General features: G+C 46.3%; 1 protein-coding gene across 1 annotated transcript; it reads right to left on the bottom strand.

Moving 5' to 3' along the window:
- Positions 1–24,216, bottom strand: LOC142563116 (uncharacterized). Its single transcript, XM_075673651.1, has 13 exons — positions 24,026–24,216; positions 23,862–23,920; positions 21,898–22,263; positions 18,492–18,583; positions 15,468–15,633; positions 14,034–14,206; positions 13,898–13,968; positions 13,705–13,821; positions 12,558–12,799; positions 11,249–11,396; positions 6,121–6,266; positions 4,637–4,821; positions 1–371 (listed from the first exon to the last, which is right to left on the bottom strand). The coding sequence occupies exons 1-13, from the start codon at positions 24,207–24,209 to the stop codon at positions 278–280; spliced, it is 2,043 nt and encodes a 680-aa protein (XP_075529766.1). The 5' UTR covers positions 24,210–24,216; the 3' UTR covers positions 1–277.
- Between the last annotated feature and the right edge of the window lie 1,617 nt (positions 24,217–25,833).

Raw genomic sequence — 25,833 nt, 5'->3', positions numbered from 1 at the left:
TTTCTTTTCAAGAGACCAAAAAAGTACGAAACTGGACGACGAGGGCGCATAATGCTCGTCTTCCGAGAAAGCTCTCTCTCGCTTGTCCTCCGAGACTAGCGTCAGTCGTTGACGTCGGCGGCCACGCTGCTTGGTTCGCTCAAGCTGTAGTCGGACATGACTGTCTCGCGCAAGCGCGAGGGTGAGGGCAGCTTGAGTCGCAGTGGCGAGATGGGCGCGACGGTGACCTGGATCTCGGAGCGCGCCTTGGCCAGGTGCTGGCGCAGAACCGAGTCGCTCATGTTGTCCACCGGCGTGGAGTCCACGTGGGTGAGCACGTCCCCGGGAAACAGGTTCCGGCCCACGGTCTGCACACGCACGTCCTTGGCGCGCTGCGAGAAACACCGCCGTGTGATCGCGTGCACATCATCATTTCTTTTTTTTTTTGATGCATTCGAAGAGTTCAGTTGTGCTGTTCTCTATCTATACGGTGCACGGAGCGATTCTTGGCATCTTAGACGCGCGGCCCGGGTCTGCGATTTCGGGCGTTGTCGAATTCATAAAGTAAATGTAGAATTACATAAAAATAAAGCTTATACATGAAGCAATGCATAAGTAATGCACAAGGAACCAACGAATTTTTTTTCGTTAAGAGTAATCTGATAATTTTTTTTCACAACAGCCAAATCGACAGGAGTTGAAAAAAACGCAACTGTTCGCTACCGACAACATAATCGAACCAGTTCCAACGTATTTTTTGTTGCTGTGCTCATTTCTTTAAATCCTTTCAAAGTGGCACTGCAGTTAAAATGTAGATAGCCTACTGTAGCCGGTACACAGGATTAAAATTTCGATTTGGCTCTTACAGATATGTCACGATATAATAGCTGTGTAGAGCAATGAAGGGGGCTAGTTGGTGAACGTTCATGGTTATATTGCGCTCAGTTTTACAAACACGATATTAAGGAAGGACAGGACGTGGACGGACGTAGCGCTACGTCCGTCCACGTCCTGTCCTTCCTTAATATCGTGTTTGTAAAACTGAGCGCAATATAACCATTAACAGCCGTGTCTTACCAGTACTCGCGTACAGGCGGCGGCGGCGGCGGCGGCGGCGGCGGCGGCGGCGATTATGATATGTCACGCAGTAATTGGCTCATTTTCATCGTAATGTTTTATTTGAGCCTGCCTTCGCTACATGGAAAACAAGTCGTACTGCCAGAGCGTGAACAATTTCTCAATACAGTGCGAGAGACTTAACATCATGGATGCGCTTTCTTCGGGTAGATCCTCTTCTGTCGCATGTGAAGAGCGTCGACTGTAAGCAGCGATAACGATGAATGGATGTGTGGAGCGGGTGTTTCTTCCTGGCAACGGGTGCACTGTTTTGCACAGTCGGCACCGTTTTCTTGGTCTTGAGCTCTGTTGAAAGCTTCTGACGAGGTGTTCACGGAGCACATGCATTGGTTGAGTGGATATGGCTCACTCTGATTCAAACAGGCCCAGCATTTGACTGATTTTTTTATTCGAAACCGCTTTGTGTGTGTGCGTAGGGGGGGGGGCGAGGGGGGGTCAGCGTTCTTATGGGTAATTGGCCACCTTTAATTGTAGATCCTCTTTTTTTAAACGAAAGAAACCTAGGTGTGCTTTACGTTCCTGTCAAATTTAGCTCCGTCGCGGTTTCTGAGTTCGGCTCTCTCAAGAAAAAGGTTCTCGTACTTCCTAGGTGTTTCCTACGAGACGTCAAAGGCTATTGGTGATAAGTCAAATTGTTTCTTAAAAAATGAAGTATGCTGATCGAAGGTGCATCTCGGTATCTATGTGAGGCGAAGGTAACGTGAAGCTGTTATTCAAGTACTGTAATATCATAAATTTGCCCATTTCAATTACTGCGTCTTTGGGACAAGTGAAAGCGATGCTCGTGCACGTGCTAGCACACATAACTTGCTACACAATGGGACAACTTTAATATTGCCTGGCATTTCCGAATTTTCTTTAAATTATCTTAAACGTGCCTCCCGATTCTAGGCCAATCCCCCAATGCAGACATACGCCACAGTATGGAAATTACCACCACCATCGTCGACATGCGAGGATCATCTGTGAGGGGTAGTTGGAGTTGGTACGACAGGAGTATACATGCGATTGTGGCCTACTGGTTAGGAATCTAACCAGAGAAAGGTTTGCTTCGTTAAAGAACTTGTACTCAGGATGACTCATATTTCGTGCGATTATGATATTTTGCAATCATTTGTTCTTTTCATTTAGTAATTACGTAGAAAACGATTCCAGTAGCTTGGACACTTATTAGGGTAGTAAACACAGAAGTCCTGTACTGCTTGCAAGATGTACGGTACGACAGCAGCATTAGTGCCCGGCCGCTTTAATAGATTCGCTTTAATACAGCAACTGCAACTGAACAGTGCCCAGTCTATCTATGGCGTTGCTACGACAACCCAGTGCCCCTTGTTAGGGAGTCACAAGAACGGAGGCTGGAAACGTGGGTCGCTGGTGGCCAAGCGGGATGTCCGTAGGCTGGAAGTAACTAAAATGAAATGAAACCGCCCGTGGTCTGGCAAGTGGTTCCCGATTGTGGCGCTGAGTGCGCGTACCTGCACAATATGCAGATGGGTGTAAGCATTTTGCTGCTCGTCCCACATTTTCGCCTCGAACGTTTTGAAACCGTACCACGCCCCCTTGCGGCATCCGGCTCGCACTAGAGACAGGGTGAGCGTCTGTCGGCCACACGACTGAAGGATGCTGCTCATGTCCTGCCTGTAAATATAGAATTTAAAGAAGCAATGGCGTCCTTGTGCAGGCGTTGTCAGAATTTCTTAAACAGCTGTATATTATGCGAAGTTGCCAAGATTTCTAAGCGAGAACACAAGTTTTTATAGACGTTCTCGCATGCACTGTGGCCCGGAGAAAAGTTAGGCCTCGTGCCTCTTCAATAGACTTCGCCGAGAAAGAACATATTTTTTTTATTTTTTGCTGTGCGTTAAATGACCGGAACGTTCATTTTCAGATTAAAAGAGAAAATTACAATCATGTCGAAAGCAAATGCATATAATTTGTCTTATATTTTATGGCAAATTTTGTTGGCAGCACTGTGAATGGCTGTAAGGTAAAAGCACTAGAAATATTTGGACTTCTGTATCGGTGCATAATTGCGACTTTGAAGTGGCTGTAGTGGTTGTAGTGTCAATGGCCGAAACCACTAGCATATCATGGCTTTTTTTTTCTTTTTTTGTAAGCGCGCGAAGGTGTTTGTAATATTTCCCGCAGAAATCACAGAAAACAATGCAGTGTCACCATCCATACAACCCACAAAACTGTTATTACATAGTTCACTCTTGCCTTTTTTTTTTTTGAAGATAAGAAAGTTTGCACGACTAAGGCATGTTGTGATAATCAGAATGATTGCTAATCATTGGCCTCACGGACAAACCTACAATCAAAAATCACTTGTCAGTGCGGTTACGTGAAGAAGTAAAGCGCTTAGCTTGAAAACAGGGCATCGGAAATTCCCTTTTCTATTGTGAGCCAAATGGGGTAACTTCAATGAGTTAATTTACGCGGCAAGGCATTCACGTATTAACACTTGGAGTTTAGAACCCCAGGCGTGCAAGTCATAACCACTACACTTAAGGAGACCATGTGCGCATATCCCCATCTGCGAGGCTCTCACGTAGAAAAGTGTTTGCGCAGTGCACAACGGTGCATTAAAATACTAAACTATCCTTCCCTCTATAGAAGTGATTCTACAGCGATGCAGAATCATTTTTCTTCAGACCGACGTTTCCAGACATAGGATCTGCGAAGCCAACAAATATATTGAACTTTCAAGCAATTCATTTTTAGCATTCGCTATAAGTGGGCAAAAACCCAGAATTACTTTACCACGACTTTAGTAATGTATTCGCTAATCTTCCAAGGACCACCATTTTACCAGCCATAAGATTGTGAAAATCTTAAGCGCAGATAATGTCGACTACATTGATTTTAAGAATTTTAACACCTCTGAGAGTTTTCTTTTACTGCTTTGCATTTCAGTAAAGCGTTCTTCGGACTTGCGACGCACGTTATAGAACGTTGTACAGTTCAAGAAGCAAACCAACCTATTTGACTTGGAGGCTTTCATAGTCCTACTCGAACGTGCAAAACAATACATCGCGGCATCCTTTCATCATGATTGCATTACAAACAGCATCACTGTAATGAGAAAAAGTGTTGAGGGAACGCGCTGATTTATACATACGCCACACTTTGCTAGAATGGCACGTAGTTTGCACAAATTCCCCTCCTAAATTTTATTTTTTGTGCCGGATTTGTAAATGGCTATGGTCTCGGCTTGAACCCAGCCTGAGCCTCGCGCCAATAGATTTACGAATGATAGGCAAATGGATAGTTTTTTTTCTCTAATTGGAAATCGTGCGCTCGGGGCAGCTGCAATTAATCCCGTATACAGGGACTAACGAAGCGCCTTCAGCAACTGTTTTGTGCAAATATTAACGCCGGATTCAGCTTGTAATCAAGCGTTTTTCTTTATACGTCACCCCTTAACCGAAATTCTGCAACGTCGGGGAAATTCTGTGATTACGTATTTTCCTGAGAAAAATAAAATGAGGTGATTTTACGGATCTTGTTAATCACGCACCTGGTGTTTATAATTCTGTACGGACTGGACGAGAGCACGGTGAGGACAAGCTGGTCTCCGGAGGCATTCATGATTTTTCGGACAATTCTGAGGGGCAGTCCGGCAACCTTGGTTCCGTTGACGGCGATCACCACGTCACCGACCAGAATCTGGGACCGCTGAGCAGGGCTGCCTTGCTTCACGCTCTGAAAATCGAAATTGCGGTGACGTCTTCCACGAGAATTTTGTGCTGGCTTTGTGCCGGGCACCCAGCGTCCTGCTTTAGATTTCTGGCTATTTCTGTCATACGTACGCAACTACACGAGTGAGTGTGGTTTATCCAGCTAGCTTCTTTACGGCCGAATTCTCACGAAGCACGTGCAATTAGGCAGCTGGTTACATATTCACACTGTGAAGGCAAGAACCGTGTTTCCTGAAATGTTTAAGCATGTATAAACGGGTTCCCCTTTTTAATATCACTACTCAGGTACCCTCGTTTATATGCGCGCATTTCAAATTTTTGTTTTGCACGAATACACATGAACTCAAGTAAAAAACAAAAGAGTTGGTGCTGGCACTGCCTGTGACTTGTGTAATGAACACGGGACACTCCAACGGGCACCGAAACGCATGCAGCGAGCTCTTCACTAAACAACAGCTGGTTTTGTGGCGACTGACGTTCCGAACTGTTGAAACTACTAAGAGAGATGAGAGTTATTGATTCATAATAAAAAAAAAACTTTTAAAAGAATGTTTGACAGACGAGGGTCATAGAGAAGTAAGATTGAGAACAGGTCCATGGAGCCAGGTTCCCCAAGCATGTGCCTTCGCAGCGCTTAAAGTGACAGTATTTGCATATTCTGATATAGGCAGCCCTGTGATTGTTAGGTAGAAAGCACATCAGCACGAAGCTCACAGTATGTGGTATCGAAACGCTCCAAAGAAAATGGCGGGAACATACTAACTATAAATAAAAAGCAAGTGATGTAATTAGGCATGATATGCACGCACAACGCGTGCCGATGTTCATGGTCGTGTCTGTCTTCATTGTCGTTCCCTTGTGCGCAACAGTCCCCAAACGGCCTCGAGGCTTGCCCTATTCCAAAAGTCGGATGGACATCCACGCTAATTCACGCAAACAAGCAAAAACGGCACTAATTTAAGTTTGCCACCACTTAAGGTAGTGGGAGTCGCGAGACGTTCAAAGGCCTGCAAAGTTACTTCGGTCAATAAACGGTCAAACATGGCCACCTTCAGGCAGTCGGAACGAAAAACAGAAAGTGACTCTGGAGTCTAAAGGGAAGTTATCAATGTGGTTCTTGCGGGCCTTCCTATTATTTGTTTGCATTTTGTGCCCTATGGTGTCGAAACACATGGTTTTTATTCCTCGCTGCAGTGATGTGTGTCAAAAACGTTAACTCTTACGATGCAATTAATAAAGATCGGGCCCCTCGGTTCCCTTTCTTATCGTTCAACACTGGAGGTAAGTCACCTTTAAGGCCCACCTCAACAATGAAGAAGTTCTTCCCTCCTTCGCCTGTCGCGACTTCCAAGTTGACGCCGAAGCTCCAGAATCTTCCGAAGCTTTTCTTGCGGAATAATATCAGGTTCAGCTTTTCGCTCACTCGCTTTCTTCCGCTCGACGTGTCCGCTGCAAATAAATTATGCGTGAATGTCGGGCCTTTTCTTATAACTTTGAATATGTATCGTCACGGGGGCAGGCTCCCTAATACTTGACCATTAAATGGTAATCCTCCTACCACAGCATTTAACATCAACGCCAGTCTTGTACACTATAAGACTTGCTCACGTTGAATATAGAGACCAGATGAAAAAATAACTGTGCCTGAAATCAGCGCCCTGAAAAAAGCACCTTTTGTTCATCTGCCGACCACGTTAATAACAATTGCAGCTCCAGTGCGTCATGGTGCATTGCCGCGTATTTATTTAGTTATTTATTTATTTATTTATTTATTTATTTATTTATTATTTTTTACTTTCTTAGTCAATCACTTACCTACCTACTTACATAAAACTCATAGGCCTCGAAAGACCATTACATGAAGGATGGGCATGGAAAAGGAAGGAATTATGATGACGACGTCACAAACATGCGTCAAAACATTCCATGGCAGACCTAAAGCCCGCAAAAAAAATTATGGGGTATTACGTGCCAAAACTACAATCTGATTATAAGGCATGCCGTATAGTGACTCCAGAAGCTTGAACCACCTGGGGTTCTTTAAGGTGCACCCAACTAGTAAGTACAAGGGTGTTTTTACATTCTCGTCCCCATCGAAATGCGGTCGCAGTGGCCTATAGTCGATCCCGCGACCTCCCCCCATGCTTAGCAACCCAACACCATAGCCATTAAACAACCGCGGCGGGTACTTTCTCTCGGAAGGCCATTCTAGGCTCGACACCAGTTCGGAAAAAAAAATATGCGTGAGAGCGCTGGTGCGGGCCTGTGGTGAGATCAAGGACCACGTTCAAATTGTTTCTAAAAGCACTTCTTACACTGTTCTTGCACTCTTACACTCTTCTTATAGCACTGACACTGTTCTTACAGCGCTTAATTTGGAGATTAACACCAGTAGCAGCGGTGTAATTATTGCTACCATTGTCCCTATTCCCCAAAAAAAAGGAAATTGAAACTCATTAGGATCAGGAATGATTTCGGGATCGAGTATATATATATATACGGAGGAATCTGATTATGTTTAGGTTAACGACACAATGTTACTGGGTGACTACAACATGAGGCTTCATGAGTCACGCTTGGGTTGCGGTTGTTATCGTCTAGAGCAGTGGCAGAACGTGCCTAATATGCTGAGCCGGGTTCGGCGGCTCTTGCACCAGTCGCTATAGGATTTGAGTTCGACAAAGGACTGGGCAGCATAATCGAAAACAAAATTAAGTACTCTGCCCAGAGATGAGTTTGTCACAGAGGCGCTTAAGTTTATCATGTATTTTTTGTTTAGCCAAATTTGACTAGATGCCTTCGGGCCAGGGGAGTTTCCGAGGAGGAACCTTCGCTGATGCCGTATTCTGTGCCTTTTATTTTGCCGCTTCAAGACTCGACGATATCATAATCCTGTCAAGCGGGCGAATTTCAATGCTATTGGCTTCCCATTGCCCCATGTGCGGTGCTGTGAATGCTCACTTTTGGAAAATCCGGTAAAACCGTACATGGATTCCGCCTCTGTCGTCATGTGGTAGTCGATTTCAGACGACGACACATTGGATTCGTCCATGAAAGATTCGTTCAAGGATACCGGATTTTCACTGTCCCTCGTCTGAAATTGCAAAACACGTCGTTTAAAGGCGGAGTGGCCACTTGTGCGGTTCGGCAGTGTGTGCCCACTGCAAACGATACATGACAATTAAATAATGCGATCTGCGTTTTCACATCAACGTTGAGAATTTTTGCTGAGTTAACTTTGAACCGATATATCTACCCTAGCGGAATTGTAATTAATGCCACGCAGGTTTTTTTTTTTCATTTGCTGGTGACAAATCTTTTTGACAGATGACTCGTTCCTGTGAGAGGAGTGCTCGCTGCATCCTGCAGACTACGTCAGCTGCGTCACGGGATAAGCACTGTAGAGGCGCGCACTATTTGACAAGATCGTACGTGCGCCAGGATTGCGGTAACATACGTTCTCGAATCAACGCCTCGGACGGCTCGGGAACTTACGGCGCTGTCGTGCCTAAATAGCGAGCGCAACAGCAGTGCTCGCAGTGTGTCATTAAATCCAACGGCCATCGACAGTGCTACCGGGATCGTCACTGTGACTGCCGAATTGCAGTTCCTTCGGACACACGTTCGCCCAGTGAGCAATTTTACTTTTAGTTTCTAGTTTGTCCGCCTGCCAACACCTATCGTGGACACTTGCCATCTCTCCCAAATTTTTTCGTAAAGTTAGCGAATTTGGGTTTGAATTTGCCATTTTACGAATGATGTGCCAGAGAGAGAGAGAGAAATAAATTTATTTCGAGAAAGGGAGAGAGGTCGGCCTGAGCTATAACTTGATCTGGCCTGCTACTCAACACTGGGGAAAAGGGACGGGAAGGGGAAGGGCTGATCAATGATGATGGTATAAGGAAGGGATACAAATACACAGATTTGTACCATCTCTAAAGCCGTGCGTCAAGCCCAGTGGCTTGGAGAAAAGCTACAGCGGCTCTTGTTACCAGGGCTGCGCTTTTTGCATGAGGCCAAGGACCTAAAAGAAACTCGTCTGATAGCGGTCTCTTATGGATCTTTGCAATGGAAGAGACCAGTTGCTGTCGTTCTTGCGCGTACGCGGGACACACACAAAATATATGATAAAGTGTTTCTGGCACCACACAGTATTCACAATTTGGGCTAGTATCACTGCAACTTATCGTATGTCTATAAAGTTTTACAAAAAGTAGCAGTCACGGGAAAGTTTCGTTTTGTCCGCCTCGGAACCTTGCGCTGGAAATGTTTTGATAGTGAAAGGACAAAAGCGGGGTACTTGCTTCGAGTAAGTACACATGTAGGCAATTTCCTGAAGCAGATGACATCGACAATGCCGAAGCCGCCGTGACGTTAAAAAAGGAATGGTTTGCTTGCCAGTATTTGCTGACCCAACTTAGCTGCTGCATTTGTGCTGCATCTAAAACGTAAACCTCGTTAACAAACTACGTATCTAACCCCGAAAGAGCGCGCGTTCAAGGCAAGCTTAAATAAAAAATACGGGCTATATCCTTCCCTTTTCCCTTTCCTTCCTTTTCGGTGTTGCGCCCGGGGCACTTCGCGAATTTTGAAGTGCAGAAGTTGGCAGGTGAGCGTTCGACCATGTTTCTCAAGGGAACTGGGCCTGGCAGCGTCACGGATACGTACACACCCGGCCGAAAAATATTACGGACCATGAAATCTGAGAAAAAGCTGAATATCTCCGCAACCTAACAACGCAGCGTGGTATTTGCATTTCAGGCCTCGACTATAATATGCTTACAACACTGTCGTATACAGTTTTACTGGCTACTGTCACAGGCTGCTTTTCCGAGATCCCGTGGTCCGTAAACTTTTGTGCCCAGGTGTACGTGCGCATAAGCTTACTGACTGCGTACTTATGTGCCAGCATCAAATATCCTGCCTGTCACCATTTCACTGCTGATGAATTCCCGTGACACCAACCATGGAAGCGAGTCGCTTGAAGCCCGAGGAAGCGTACGAGAAGAGTGGTTTCTGCTGCGAGCTGTCCAAGTCGGTGAGCTCCTCGATCTTGATTAGCTTGCGCGCCTGAGCCGAAGTCGTCGCTGCGGCGGCTGCACAATGCCGGAGAGTAAATGTGGCATCTCCTTCGCGCGTTATGCGAGTGCCAGTTTAATTAGGAAACGCATAACGCTTCGGGCTGCTAGCAACGCGCCGTGCTGGCTAATCGGCTAAGGCGCTCGGCTGTTAAGCAATAATTGGCATATTAGCAGCACGTTCGTAATCGTGCCTCATTAGGGTTAAGGCCAGCTTCTGAGACTCCCTTGTAGCGACATTTCGCGTTGTTGCATATAAAAGTGTTTGAGAGGAAGAAATTAATCCGGCACCCCCTCTAAAAAGGCGCCCTAATTGTCCAGCACGGCGGAGTTTTGACACGCACTTGAATTGCTTTGTGTAGCTGTGCGTTGCTGTGCGCCTGTCATGCGAAGATAAAGGCCCAACCACACGGAGCACGGGATAGGCGTCGCCCGCGCCTGTACGCGTGCGACGAAGACAACGGTGACCAGCTACACGATACGCGCACAAGTGCGCGCTTATGGAGCGTAGAACAATGTTGCTGGATCACCCTCAGCGGAAATGTTTGTTTGGGTTTCACAAAATTTATTCTGAGCATCATTATGCTTGCCTTTTTCTATTTAATTTATCCATATTAGAGTGACTACATTGCTTTCAAATTGAGAAGTGCGCACCGTCTGCATCTACGCATCGTTGAACCATGCCGAAAGTTCAGATGCCGGCCACGTGACGTCGGTGCACCGGCTGCCACTTCTGTCGCGTACACTCAAAATACGGTATTGCCTGCGCGTCTTGCTTAGACCCATAGGACAAGAGCGCACAGCGTCGCAGACGCGCGACGCATACCGAGGCGCGTAAAATTAGTCCCATGTGGTTGGGCCTTAGGGTATGAGCTTGCGCGGTGGTGCTCCCGATATGGAGTCGGATGTGCAATGGGCTGCAATACTTCCTTCAATACTAGTTACATTGAATGAGGGAAATCATACCCATGAATTTTAAGCTTAACCGCAAGATTCCATTCTGATAATTTTGATACAAAGGCCTGCTCGCACGAGGCCATACAAACCCACGTTTTGTGAATTTGCCGAAGAAATTACCCGTATCAGAGAGGCCTCAAGTGGAGTTGTCAGGGCAGCTTGTGGAATCGCGCCGCTTAGCTCGAGGGGACAAGTTTGAACCCGGATGGGAGGATCACGTTTTCGATGGTGACGAGATGCAAAAACGCTCGTGTCACTTAGGTGCTGGCAACAACTATAGAACTCCAGGTGGTCAAAATTGTTCCGGAGTCCCACACTACGGCGTGCATCACAATGGTATCGTGGTTTCGGCGCGTAAGACCCCCACAATTTAGTAAACTTAGAGGCCTCACGTACACAGGTTCAGCGTGCTGTGTTCGGCCACTGCGGTAGGCGCATCCGAGGGCGGCGACATGTGCATGAGCTCGTAGATGGTCGGGACGTCGCAGAGGTCGTTGCTCGAACGCAGCCGGTTCCAATCGAAGTCATCGAAGAAGAAGTGCGACTGCGCCAGAAATTTGCGCGCGTCATTTCTCAAACTGCCACTGAATATATTAGAAGAACCCGCGAACGCATCAGCGAAGACACTTTCGCCGTGCAGGCTTAAAAGGAAGCTTTAGCTCTGCCCTAACTCCACGCGGCTTATTCAAATACATGTAAAACGCAAAAACGCTTTTCTGAGATAACCCTTGGACCGAGTTTAGCGAAATTTGTTGCACTTGAGAGAGAATGTTAAATTCTATAGTGACTGTTTGAAGCGGAATTTCGATTTAGGGCTTGAATTCTGTTACAAAAATTTTCAAAAATTCGGAAGTTTGAAAAAAAAATAGAAGCACTGAAGTTTAAAAATTAATAGCTCTGCATCAAGAAGAGATATCGCGGTTCTGTGAACGGCATCCATTAGATCATTAAAAGTGGACAAATTCGATATGTCATTTCACATCTTACGTGAATATTTTACGTTGTTTACAAGGGTTCTGCAAAAGCTGTATTTCCATGTTATCAAATTTTTTTTTAAGATTCATGTGTAACATATCAATTTTGTCCGCTTTGTATGTACTATTAGATGCATTTCCCATAATTGTATTATCATTTTTCTTTGATGTGTTACAGTGTTCTAAACTTGATAGTTTCGTTCTTTGAAGATTTTCACCCGCCGTGGTTGCTCAGTGGCTATGGTGTTGGGCTGCTGAGCACGAGGTCGCGGGATCGAATCCCGGCCACGGCGGCCGCATTTCGATGGGGGCGAAATGCGAAAACACCCGTGTGCTTAGATTTAGGTGCACGTTAAAGAACCCCAGGTGGTCAAAATTTCCGGAGTCCTCCACTACGGCGTGCCTCATAATCAGAAAGTGGTTTTGGCACGTAAAACCCCAAATATTATTATTATATTTGAAGATTTTCGAATTTTGCCAATTTTTAATAAAAAAAGACGAACTAAATAAAAAATTCAAAACAAACAGTCACTATATTTTAGGTTCCTCTTTGATATACAGCAAACCTCGTCAAATATGGTCCAGTGGTTGCCGAGAAAAACGAATTCTCCTTTTACATGTATTTAGATAGGAGCACTCGAGCTATAAAGCCTTCTCTTAAGATGATAGTATAGCACGAGATTTTCCGCTAGCCACAGACGGTGGCAAGGGTGAGCGGCTGTTTAACACACCTTGATGCGGCGGTACTGCCTGGAGCCGAGTCGTTCGACAGGGTTCTTCTTGAGGAGCAGGTACACCATGTCCTTGGCGGTGCTGTTGGCCGAATGGGGGTGTTCGCCGACCTTCGGCCACTTGAGCGGCGATGCAATGATGCGGTCGCGAAGCAGCTTCTTGGTTTGGCCTCGGAACGGCACGCGACCGGTCATCAGTTTGTAGAACACCACGCCCGTGGACCACCAGTCGCAGGCACGGCCTGCGTTTAACGTTCAACGTGCGCCGTGACAATAGGAGATATATATATATTGACCAGTCAAGAGTCTGGTTGGCTACCCTACGCTGGGGGAAAGGCGAAGATGAAGAGAGAGAGGGGGGATAGAAGGAAGGCAGGGATGTTAACCGGCAAAGAGTCTGGTTGGCTACCCTACGCTGGGGGAAGGGCGTAGATGAAGAGAGAGGGGGGGGGGGATATAAGGAAGGCAGGGATGTTAACCGGCAAAGGGTCTGGTTGGCTACCCTGCGCTGGGGGAAGGGAGAAGAGGAAGAGAGAGAGGGGGATATAAGGAAGGCAGGAATGTTAACAAGTCAAGAGTTTGGTTGGCTACGCTACGCTGGGGGGAAAGGGAGAAGAGGAAGCGAGAGAAGCGAGAAGAAGAGGACATACAGACGTGCACAGACCGTCATCGAGTCAACGCCGCTCTTGCAAACCAGACGTTCTCGGAAAGCACAAAAGTGTTTTCACTGCCTTCTGAGCCGACGATCGGTGGGGACGGTGCTTCCTCAGTGTGCTGGGACACATTAGGAAATGTACATGGCCACATTCCACCCACTTTAACGCACGAACCATAGTGACTGAGGCACAGAATGAGTTCCTCTCCGTCATCGTGTTCGGGAAAAATGTTTCCCGCAGCACTACCACCAAAATTAGCTGACCTATAAATTAATTAAATTAATTATTAATTAAACACGATTACAAAGACAAAGTACGCTAGACACGTACGCAGCTTGTTCGTTGCAGCATATACATATCTCTATTTCAGCACTAACCACTGCAGGAAAGGTTCGGGGATCCTCGCGTACTGTGCGAAGTGGCCCCCCGAAACCACCGACGCACCCGCAGAGCGGTGAAAGAAGCAGCCACGAAATAGCATTCTGTCTCACCGTACGGCCTTTGCTTGAGAATTTCCGGGGCCATATAGGGTATAGTCCCGGCAGATTCTCCGTCCCTGAATTCGGACGCGGTTCGCTGGAAGTAGCCTCGGATGACGCGTTTCGTGACTGCAGAAAAAAACGCGCACGATGCCGCGTCAGGGCGACGAATAAATGCGACTTCACTTGCTTTCGTTATACTTACAATGCGCTAGGCAAATTTTATTGGTGTCAAAGTCTATGAGCTTGACTCTTCCTCCGGGAATTATGAGCATGCTGGAAACGAAGCGACAGACGAGTGAGCCTGGAGTACGCTGAGAGGAGCCGTTGGGCACGCTTACTTGGACACCTTAATGTCACGGTGCAAGAAGCCCTTGAGGTGCATGTGCTCTACGGCCAGTATGAGCTGGGCCATGATGATGCGCACCTGGTCAAGGGGCAGGAACATGGCACGCGCCATCACGCGCATGAGGTCCACCCCTCGCACGTACTCCATCATTGTCACATACGCGTCCTGCATGCGACACGCGAAGTGCTCAGCATGGGCTGATTATTTCATTTGCGATACACTGCGGTCGCATTAGACCGAGCAGGTGGGATTTTATACCTAATGAAGTGCAATGTAGAAAAGCGTCATGTTACACAAGGTCTAATATGGCTCGCAAGTAGACATCATCAGTAAAAAAAAGATATTGATAACAGGGTGCGGGAAAACGCTGAAAGAACACAAGTATTCGCTAACAAATGATGAAGATTGGAGTGTTTTCATGCGGCACGGGTCACATTTGCAGACGAGTACGTCAGTAGATAGAGACTTGTGTTAGCCTAAAAAGCAAGCTGACGAACCAGAAGTTAAGAATGAGCACGATAAGATTTTAATGTTAATACCCAATAAGATGTGCGCTTGTGCATAATACCACTACGTACAGTGACATCAGATCTAATGTATAACATGAATTAAACAACTGAGCGACTAGTAGTAGTCAAATGAATTTAAAGGTCATTAAACACACCCTCTAACAAAGGCAAACTGAAAACCGCGAAGAAGCGTATACGTTAGAATTGCTTTGTATAGGGCACGTCTGAAATCTATTGCAGTATTTGATGCATTGATATCACTCGAGAGATTTCCACGTGTTTATCGTTGCCGGTATGGGGCGTGGTTTGTACGGGAGAAGATCATAAGTGTGACAATGACAGAAGGTGCGCTGTTTACAAGCGTGAGCATACCCATGGCCATGAAACTAAAGAGCCACGACAAATTTAATACATTTACTTAAACCTAGCCCCATTTCTTCGCAATTCTAATGTGAACATGTTTTCAAACATCAGGGCGGAAATTGAATTGTTTTGATATTTGTTTAAAGAGAAATGAGCAAATGAGAATTTGCAACAAATGAGAATTTGTTGAAAGAGAAATAGGGCATGCCTTGGATGTCTTTACACGGATATGGCTATAGTATGTACTGGGCAGTCAGTTGTTATTGCTCACCGGTACGTTCCGACGTCTAAGACGAGTTGGGAGGTCTCGCACTCATTGCTGCTCGATTGTTTCATTGTTGCACCCTCGTATTTCTCCTGTAGAGAATTTACTTTCTGCGCGACAGAAGCCTATACGACGTTGACTTCTTGCAATCACAATAACGCATACAAGTCCAGGGGCCTACTGTCGCACACTGTACGAAACTGGCAGAAAACGTTCGTTTTCCTATCCTGACCTTCCGTCCCTGAGGCGAAACTTCTAAGGCGTCACATGCAAGCATGGTGTAGCTCACCTTCGCGGCGAAGCATGCGTAATACTTGACGAGGAAAGGGCTCCGCACGACGGAAGCGACCACCTTGTCGATGCACGCCTGCTTTGGCTGCTTAAATCGGCCTGAGGCGATCACCTTCACCGTGCAGATAAGGTTGGCCGGCTTGTATCTGGCCTTGTATACGGCGCTGCATGAAGGAAAGGCCGCGTTATGCACATCACACTGGACCGCTACGTTATGCACTACTCAACGACAGACTCAACCACAACTACGAAGACGCATCACCTAGAGGCTCAGCTGTAACAAACGCAGACTTTAAAGCGAAAATATCAAAGCTCTGAGGAGGAGGATCAATTCGAGAGGTCATGACGTCCAATTTCCAAGGCCGAATTATGCACTGCGTGTTAAACCGCCCGCGTCCCACTACGCCGTGGTGGAGTAGCGGTTTTGGAGTTGCGCTGCTAAGCTCGAGGTTGCGGGATCGAGTCCCGGCTGTGGCTGCCGCATTTGTGTGTGTGTCTGTGTGCAACCGTATTGGACCCTCTGTTCTCAATTACCATAATAAACTGAAAACAGTAGAACGACTGTGTCGTGGATTCTCTAAGCAAGCAGTTTCAAGGCACCTCAAACCAGTATCCTCCAGCACCATTCGCAGAGGAACAGAAAGGCACTTAAGGCGCGTTCGGGCGAAGTATGACAGATGTCTGTACAGTGCTCGCGGAGTGTAACGCGACAGCGAGTATTTGGTAGAACCCAGCATATGTGCAGAGAGCTCGAGAGTACCATGTCATGTCGCTATGAATCTGGTCACCAAAGGTGACTCGGGCTCCGCTCTAAGCGTACGCACCAAAGCTACGCCGATGTGACACGAACTGCAGCCGGTGGAAACGAAAGTATGGGCATTAGTTAGCCCTAAATTGACGCGTTTCATTCCGCGAGCACTGTACATTCCCTAGCGCCCTCGTCCAGAGTGTGGCAACGAAACCGTCGCCACATGGTTCAAGATGATTTGCTTCGAGCATGCGCTATCAAAAGCTCACCGCCGCTGCTCGAGTGCTTCTTAGTGTGCACTTAATTTTCGTCATCTACTTTTATCAAACACTCTGGCCTATGGCGGCACGGCTCAGCATCCGTCAACCTGCGACACTGTAGCTACCTTCCCCTTACGAATGCGCCGTCTCCGTAGCACAGAGAAAAGTGCGCTACATTAATGGCATACCACTCAGTAAGCGCTTCCGCAAAATTATCTCCTCCAACCAGAGACCACCAGTATAGTTGGTCCAGTGCACTTTAAGCAAGGTCGTCAGAAGCTGTACTTGCTGAACACACTATTCTTGTGCTGCGCATTTAAACTGCGACTTACTGCTTTTATATATAGCGCTCAAAGAAATACTGTTGTAAAGATTGGATATAACGAAACATGCAGCGTAGACTCCTAATAACCTCGGCACCACTTCGAACGAAAAACTTTTTTTTTACATTAGAGCTGTATTTGGCTATGGTTCGGTTCATTTTTCGTGTCCGAGCGTCAACAATAACAAAGGTGAGCGTGGGCCAATCCCGGAGATAGTAGAATACTGGACCGACCCGTGGTGAAGGTCACGCAGGCTTCAAGAACTCTGCCCCTAATAATAATAATCATCATCAGCCTATTTTACGTCCGCTGCAGGACGAAGGCCTCTCCCAGCGATCTCTAATCACTTCGGTCCTGCGCCAACCGATTACAGCTAGCGCCTGCGAATTTCTTAATTTCATCCCCCCGCCTCCTTCACTCCCAAATAATAATCATAACAAACAATAAATTACATAAAAAAGATCCAAGTCGATGGGCATGTGGAATCGTTTGTGAACAGCACATGGACTCACACGAGCAGGAGGCCTTCCCATATACGCGAAGGACAAAATGATTTACAACTATCCACCCATGACACACGAGAAAACAATATCCCCGAATGTAGGGATGTCACTGCCGTGCTAAATAAATACGTAACTGTGATGTCCACTTTGTATATATCTCCAGGCGCACCCAAGTGTGATATCGAGAAGTTCATGACCACGCAATTTGCAAAGGTTAGCCATGATGACATCGTGAGTATCGTTCAAGACTTTCAACGTAGACATTTCGAAACCAGTCATGAAAGGGTTCATGCACTTTGTGCTAGAAGAATATGGTTTGAAGTGCCACACCAATCCAACTCACTCAACTATTCAATAACAATCTTGTATAGATTTAACTTTGAATAAGATTCTCTCTAAGATTGTAACTGAACCAATCAGTGCATATCCCAGTAATCACAAAGCTATCGCCACTGCCATTAACAAATTATAAAAATAAATAGATTTACCCTTCTGTACGCTTCGCTGGTCATCTACCTTTACAGAGTCGAGTGCCTACTAAATTTCTTACCTATTCTGAGGCAATTCGGTTAGTAAACAAGCGTACTTTAACCTGCGGACCTTCGTTGTCCATGTCGTGATACAGACACAGTTACGCCTTGAAGCAAGTTTCGTACTTGCATTACCACTCGATCGAAACAAGAAGAATTACTTGTAACTTTTATTTATCTCGGCCTCTGTAAGCCAGTGCAGTCACTTTGTAGGGACAAGAAAATTTTTTTCACTTTCATGGTGAAATTTTAGATTTAAAAAAAAATATGCGCTCCACTTTCGTCTGGGTGAAATGCAAAACTTGGTTTTCTGTACAAGGTGTTCAGAAATGGTTATATGAATATTTCATGCTTCTTTAAAGTCTCTTGTGATTTGTGGAACACACATTTGCATTCGAAACCATTTCACCCGAAACTAACATTTCGGTAACAATAAGTGAGCCCAATTAACATTGTGTTATTTTACGTCGCAAGTACAAAACAGAAGAGACAACGGAAGGCAGCTCTACACCGTGCCTTTTATCTTCTGTTGTCTCGTCCTTGCTCTGGAAATTAACACTATGTCAAGACAGCTAGCCCAGCAGTACATTCTTACATTAACATCCACACGTGGGCTCATGTCATTAATTTGACGATTAGTGTTCCATCCTCTGCTCACCCAAAGCCGCCTGCCCCGAGAAGCTTCACGGCTTCGATATCTCGCGTCTTCGGGATGAATTCAGTGAACGGGGGCTGTTCTTCAATCGTCATCTGCCAAACACAAAAAAAGGACTTAGTTCGGGCACGTTGGTAATCCATAAAAATGTCTAAAGAAGCGCAAACTTTACACGCACGAATAAAGGCACACACACACACACACACACACACACACACACACACACACACACACACACACACACATAGGTGCTTTTTCTGTGTGTGATGCGAAAAGAGAGGTGCTAGGAGATGAGCAACATAAGGAACCAGTCGCGGAGAATTACCGGTGTTCTATGTCTAGCCTTCCTCAAAATGTTGCCTGCGACATTCGGCAATCTTCACACGCTGGCACTTCGTTAGTGGTATCAAAGGTTCAAATTTTTGCCTCTGATATGGGGCTTTGAGGATATTGACATGTGCACTTAACTTTTTTTTTCCGCTGACTCCCAAATATCGACGCCGATTCCATCTGTTGCTTAAGTTGTCGCCAAACATTGTGTAATCAGACTGCATGTGCGACTCGAATAGTGTTGCACATTCTGGAACACACGCGAGGACGAGCGACTGCGCTGGAATCTACGAGTGATCTATAAATAGTCGACGCACGTGACCCGCAGATCGGGCTGGGCTCTTCGTTGTGCTCTGTGTGCTATATTTCTTGGCACTAGTTCGCTTATTAAAGAGTTAACCTTTACAGTAAAGCTGTGTATTCACTCGTATCCCGGGATTTATCTTCGTCTCCGTCGACAGAACAGTCGACAGAAAACCATTTCACGAAATTAAGCAACAAGTGTACCTCCATTGGAATTACGTATGCAAGACACACCCGAGTATTCGTTTCAATAAAGAAAAGCACGAAACAAGCGTAAAAACGACATGTAGATGATAAGGCGCGTTTCAACAATGCAATGTACGTAGCGTACGCCGCATGCGTTTCCCGGCAACGATTACGGCTTCATAAGCTGCAGTTGCGGGGAAGCAGAAAACTGCAGCATATGAAGCAGGGAGTGATGCCATACAATTTCATATGTAAAAGAGGAACCCGCCTAGCAACTGATTTCCTTTGTGGTGTGATAGCGGTACGGGAAGGCCACGCATGGTTAAATTTTTAAAAAGAAGTTACGCAGTTTTACGCGCCAAAACCATGATCTGATTACGAAGTACATCGCAGTGAGGGACTCCAGAAGAAATTAGACCACCTGGAGTTATTTAACGTGCACCTGAACCTAAGTACATAAGTGTTTTCGCATTTCGCACCACGCATAATTAGGACCCCCGAAGAGCAGCGTTAACACGATGAGCAGCGACAAGAAAGTGCATAACGGTGTCGTGCTCATGTTGGCAGGACGCAGCCTTTCATGCACAAAGCAACGTTCATTTGAAACGAAGGCCATTGAAACACCACTGAAACGCCATTTACCTTTTCCTAAGAATCCCTCTAAAGGAGCAACGGAATAACTTCAGTGATTACGACAGCGACCACAAGGCTGTTATCAATATCGTTTCAGAGAAATAAAGTTTTGGTACAGTGCATTTAATTGTCTTGCTGTCAATAATTTCATGCAGCGCGTTGCTCAATCGTTCGAGGCTACGTCACATTGGTCTATCGTATCAGGCGATGTCACAGATTCACTGACCAACTACCGTCACAGCGTGGATTGGAACGCAATTTTTTAAATACGCCTTTGGCAGTGTGTCATTTTTCACTGTCATGACAACATGATAGTGTTACAAGAACGTATCCAGTATATCATAAGATTTGTGACAATCTTTTCAGCATCCTTTTTTTTTCCTTTCATAAGAAGCAGTAGAGCGCGCATTTCAAGGCACAAAAGTGAGGCTAGTTCATATGCCCACTTTTAACCATCTAAACCCCTTCACGCAGCTTTGACATACAAGTCCGGACTGTCATGCAACCTGCACTACGAGCAAATTGTAAAACAAGATCCGCTCAGCGAATTCTGGCAAACCCTAGGACTCTATAGAGACCTGTGGGAGCGTAAGCATAATCTGAAGCACCCAAAAGGTCGTTTTCTCATGGGCGCCGCCATATTGCGCACGCAGTGGTGCCTTCTATGGGCAATCAGCATGCTGGCTTAGACGAGCACCCCGTGTTTTAGTTTCTGGCGGTTGTTTCCATGTCGAGCTGTCTATTTTGTTCGAAGCGGCGTCTTCTACCGGGAATGGAGTTTTGTGAGACGTATACTGAAGCAATTTAGGTAAGCGTTGCGTTGAGGCGGGCGGAGCACCCCTTGCGATGTGTGTGCATGTGTTTGAGCCTACACAATCAGCCTTGGAGATGAGTTTTATATTCCTGAAGATTCATTTCCTTGGTGTGACCTTGCTGCAACATTCTCGACGTAGTTCTAAGCTGTTGTTTAGAAGCAATTAGTACTTCCGAAACACGACGATCCCGACAGCGTAGATACTGCTCTGCTACGAAATAAGTAGCGCTGTTTACTTGAACAAGTGTTCAAATTGTTACCTGTGCATGCATTGCGCGACTACCTCGTTTGTTGGACGAGGTTTCCGCGCACGAATAAAATATTTTCGGTTAGTAATAAGAGGATGCCGTACTGCACAAGTGTGTATTACACTTGTCAGATGGTCGAGTGACCCTCCGCGGGCTGCACGAGAGTCCGAAGCAGTGGTAGGTGCTGGATTACAGATATGTTTCTTCTTTATAACGCATTGTCCAAGCATGCGGCATAATCATGCGAGATCTTATTGAGACTTTAGCATGTCTCTTGTTTATTTGTTTGTTTGTTCGTTTGTTTGTTTGTTTTGCGAGCGCCGTTTTTATTGAAACACCTTTGACGCCTGAGCGAGGCATCTCCGGCGTCGAAGGCACCGTTACTATTTCCCCATTTGGAATAAAAGCGAAACAGTGAAGTACGATAAATACTAGATACTACACCACAACAATGCGCACGTAAAGATCCACCAATCGGCGTATCTGTGTTCAGTTCAGGGAAGCGAGTAATCAAGCAAGTACAGAGCAATCGAGTACGAGCTGAAAATTTTCATCCCTATGTGCATATTTTTCCGGATTTTCCCATAATATACTTCTAAGAGAGAAGACGTTTTCAAAATCAAGTTTTATGATATTATGTCAGTTACTCGCCGCTCCTTCAAAACACACGATAAACAATCTTACCCCTTTGCAAGCATTCCTAAAACCCAAGTCAGCAGATAATATGACTCTTTGGTGTTGGGTAGGCGGGAGGGGCAGCTTTGCCCTATACGATTGCCAAGCTGTCGACCAGTGTCAGTAACGGTTTTTCACTGGTTGCCCAGCATTTCGTTCAGCACAGACCACTAAGCAGACTGCGTGCACCACACGTGCGGTGTTGATTAGTGACACGTACCCTGTTGGTGCGCATGACAACGGAGTCGCCGACAGCCATCCAGTCGGTGACCGGCACCTCGGAGATCTTCTCGAGAGAAATGGCCAGCTCACCAACGATGATTGTCAACTTGCGGATGACCAGACCGAGGCTGCGCGCCGTTACGGGCGCCCGCCTCATGCAGAGGGTGTGCAGACCCATCAAGTTCTCGACCATGTCCCGGATGTCCTGGTACGTGATGAACTGCCTGTGCAGCTTTTGCAGGCAGTCCTGGGCCGCCAGTACCGACTGCTCCTGGCAGAAGTGCGACAGCGGGTCGCGTTGCAGCGAGACCTTGTTCTCGCGCATGATGAAGAACTCCAGCAGCACCGTGGTCACCTTAGGTATCTGCGGCCAAACGTTTGACGCACGCATGCATTACGTACCACAAGTGACGCAGAATAGATGCGGCTACTGTGTTGCTTGGCTTAAACCAAATCGTCAAGAATACACGTAAGCTCTGTACCAACATGATTCCGGGACATTCGATCTTTCAGTCAGAGTGCAAGACAGGCAGCGTGATTGCGGAAACGTTTACGACACGGAATGGTAGGGAGGAATAGGACATACGCAGAAGTGGGAGAGACCTACATATTTCCGCAAAGAGTATCCTCATCGAGTTAATTATGCATGTCACAGATGACGCTGCTGTGACACCCATGATATTGTGGCCAAGTTTTGCTTAACGATGACTGCTTCCTTCCGGGCAGTAAGCGTTATATGTGTGAAAAATCGACCTTAAATCGCCGTAAAATAAGTTCAACTTTTCTCAGCTCTTTCTATTTTTTCTTTGAATGGATTAGTCATGCGTCCAACTTACGAGAAATTTGACAGCTTCTGTTAATGAGATGCACAAGGTTGCCGTCGTTCGGAGCCCATTAAGACGTTTTGTCTAGCCAGTAACGTCTTTTGTTTTTCGGGCTTTATGGATTCGGAAGATGGAGCACAAGTGCTCCAAGGCCTCCAAAAAAATACCGAAGCAAGCAGCTCCAACTTGTGTATTGCGGAGAACGTATACCTCAGTACAAATGGAGAGTCTATTCTTTCGTTTGAAATATTACAATTCTGTTACTGCTGTTGATTGGAGTATGTAGCGCTTCTAATCTATGGCTCGTACGTATTTTGTTACAGGGTTGCACAACATTAAAAATAGGATGGTTTTCGATAGAGAACGTAACATCAAAATAAAAATATGACTTAAGCTGCATGAGGAAGTGATAATACTTTGCGTAATACAGTGCCGAACAGGTTAATGATGAAAAAGGCCCGATCATGTTCGCTTTAAGTGTCATTGTAAAAGGAATCGTCCTGCAAGGGTTCAGCCCGCTAATAGCGTGGCACTTCACGCTGCAAAATTATTGTACGATAAGATCAAAAGCGTAAGAAATGTCACTAAGGCCACGAGTGCTTCAGAATCTGCTCTTGTCCACGATGTGCAGAAGTACAATGCAAGCGGTAATGCCAAGGAAATTGTATTCAAGGCCACACTCATGCGTATCGGTTCCCTCTGCGGACTCGCACGCGTCAGTGGAACGATGTGCTGCAAACACCTCTCCGGGTTTAAGTGGACCTGTCAGCCTACAGTGTTCTTCATGAGCAGCTGTAACACTCTTTCCTGCCTGTCACATTGTGTTTCCTTATGTCTCAGTGCTTCGGAATTAAAAAAGGTTTGTTTCACACAACACCTTTCTTTTTCTGTAGGACGTAGGTCTAGAAACCCAATATTAGCTGAGCACGATATACGTTAACATACATTCACCATGGAGCAATTAATGAGTCTCATTGACAAGTGTTTGGTAAGAAATACTATTATGAAAATTTCCCAGTCCTGCCCACACTCATCTTGGCCGACACCTCTGGATGAAGGCCCCGAAGATTTGGAAATGTAGCTATCTAGTGTAGCGGCACTTGCAACTACATTTCAGACAAGTTTGAGCGTGTCTCACCCTTGGAAACAAGGCAACCAAAACTTTCACAGCAGAACTTTTTTTCTGTCGCATCATCTCTGCGGAAAGGCAAAAAAGAAAGAAGGATTTGCATGGAATTATACGTGTCGAGATTGTTTCGTTCGCTACTGCTTTAATCACGAGCAGCGAGACACGGTGCCCACCTTTGCGTTGTTTGGGAGACACTGACGGCCCCTTGAAGCTGCCGCTGGTAGGCTCCTCTTCCTCTGATGTGCTCGTGGTCGACGTCGCAGGCGATGACCTGCTCGGGGAGCTCAAACTGCCCATGCCGCCGGAGCCAAAGGTAGACGCACCACCCCGATGCCGCGTTGAAGATGTCGCCGGCATTTCTGTGGCGCTGCCTGCGCGGCATACAGCCACAAGGTACACCGTCAGTTTACGCCAGGGTCCACAGTTATCCGTAATGCGGTGGAGCTGTGCGTGATAGTTTATGCTTACCGCGACGCTTTGCAAGTTTCTCAGAGTTTCCTGCGTAACAAGCGATATCTTTCGTTCTTTTTTTTCGGGCGTTAAGCATCACTTCCAGGAATAGTGTCACCGTTCCGACATTTTTAAGACTAAGACGCTCGGCTTTTGAGAGCTTGCGTGCCCAATGGATGTCAACAAAGGATCATTCAATGTAACAGTGGTACCACAAAATCTGGAACGTCAGCTTCGTGTATAGGAGTACTAATTTGCCTGTTGCGAAGCGTAACTTTTTTAGCGCCAACCTCAGTCCGATGAGCACCCACAGTGTTTAAATGTTCATATTTGCAAGGACTCAAACGAGCATCTCGGACCGCATAACGGGGCAAGTTTTTCAGCACAACCGCTGACATAAGTTAGGAGTGCTCTACACTTTGCTGTCAACAACAACAAAAAAACGGCAACTCCACCAAGTAAAACTCTTGCTTGGGCTAGTTGGTTCAAGCTTGAAGTAGTAAAGGCAAGGCGCAGAAGACCAGGACTCAAGAAGAAGAAAATTGGCGCTGGTACTGTCGTTTGTGTTCTTCTTCTTGAGTCCTGGTCTTCTGCGCCTTGCCTTTACTACTTCAACTCCACCAGACCCGCGCCGGCAGACTTGACATTAGCGGATACGCACCTCCGTGTTTTTCCGAGCCTGGCATTGCGAGTGAAGTTGGCCAGGTTAGTCTCCAAGACAACTAACTGTCAGCCCGCGGAGTCCTGCCAATTCGGTGAACCACGCCTGACGCACAACTCTCGTGCTTGACGAGCCGGGGCAGCCGAACGTCTCCTTCCGTGCCGCCAGCGCAATGCTCGAGCGCCACGTTCTGGTTGTTCTTTTGGCCTCAACTAGGGGTCACATTATCCTTGGCTTGGCTTGGCTTGACGCCTACTGATATGGCTCAACCCACTACGGGGGAGCAGAACTAATGAATACGTTGTTGCGCTAACAGGACAAGAAAGACTTGGGAAGAAAACCAGGAAACGATAGGTCGTTAGGTCGATAGGTCAATAGGTCACTACGGGGATCGGCCATGAATCGGGCAACCGGCGTTATCCAAACGAGAAACGGTCACCGCAGCAACGCTGATGATGATGGTCATAAAAAGAAGTGAACGGGCAAAACACGACAAGCAAGGAGACAACGCGCATAGCGCTGCCCCGTTTCTCGAGTGGTTTCTTTTTTTGTGTGACCGATAACTAATTAGCTCGCCTTTGTATTCTACTTTATAGTGATGGTGATGAGACCTCGTTGCTTCGAATTCAGGTTGCTGCTGCTGTTCTTGGTGTGGCCCTTGGCGCATACCCACGAAGCAGAATTACCAAAACTACGGTCTTACCATAAGAAAAAAAAGGGCGAATAAAATCAAGAATTTCGACTTTTTAGAGACGTAAATCTGCCTTGCTGGTTTGGATTTATCTGTAGAGCCAGATAACAGCTCTCATGTTTACTTTCTCTTTCGTCCCTTGTTCTTAGCCCTGCTTCTTTATGAAGGGTTTCGACGCT

The sequence above is a fragment of the Dermacentor variabilis genome, chromosome 11, assembly GCF_050947875.1.
Source record: "Dermacentor variabilis isolate Ectoservices chromosome 11, ASM5094787v1, whole genome shotgun sequence".
Lineage (NCBI taxonomy): Eukaryota > Metazoa > Arthropoda > Arachnida > Ixodida > Ixodidae > Dermacentor > Dermacentor variabilis.
The sequence above is the reverse complement of the archived record's forward strand: the minus strand, read 5'-3'. Positions and strand labels throughout refer to the sequence as shown.

Bases quoted from the DNA above. Each gene is read 5' to 3' on its own strand.
- LOC142563116 (XM_075673651.1), bottom strand. From the start codon at position 24,209: ATGCCGGCGACATCTTCAACGCGGCATCGGGGTGGTGCGTCTACCTTT. The intron at 4,822-6,120 runs GTGGGCCTTAAA...TTCGATTTTCAG, and splicing joins AGAACTTCTTCATTGTTGAG to AGCGTGAAGCAAGGCAGCCC. The intron at 372-4,636 runs GTGCGTGATTAA...TGTTTCTCGCAG, and splicing joins TACAGAATTATAAACACCAG to CGCGCCAAGGACGTGCGTGT.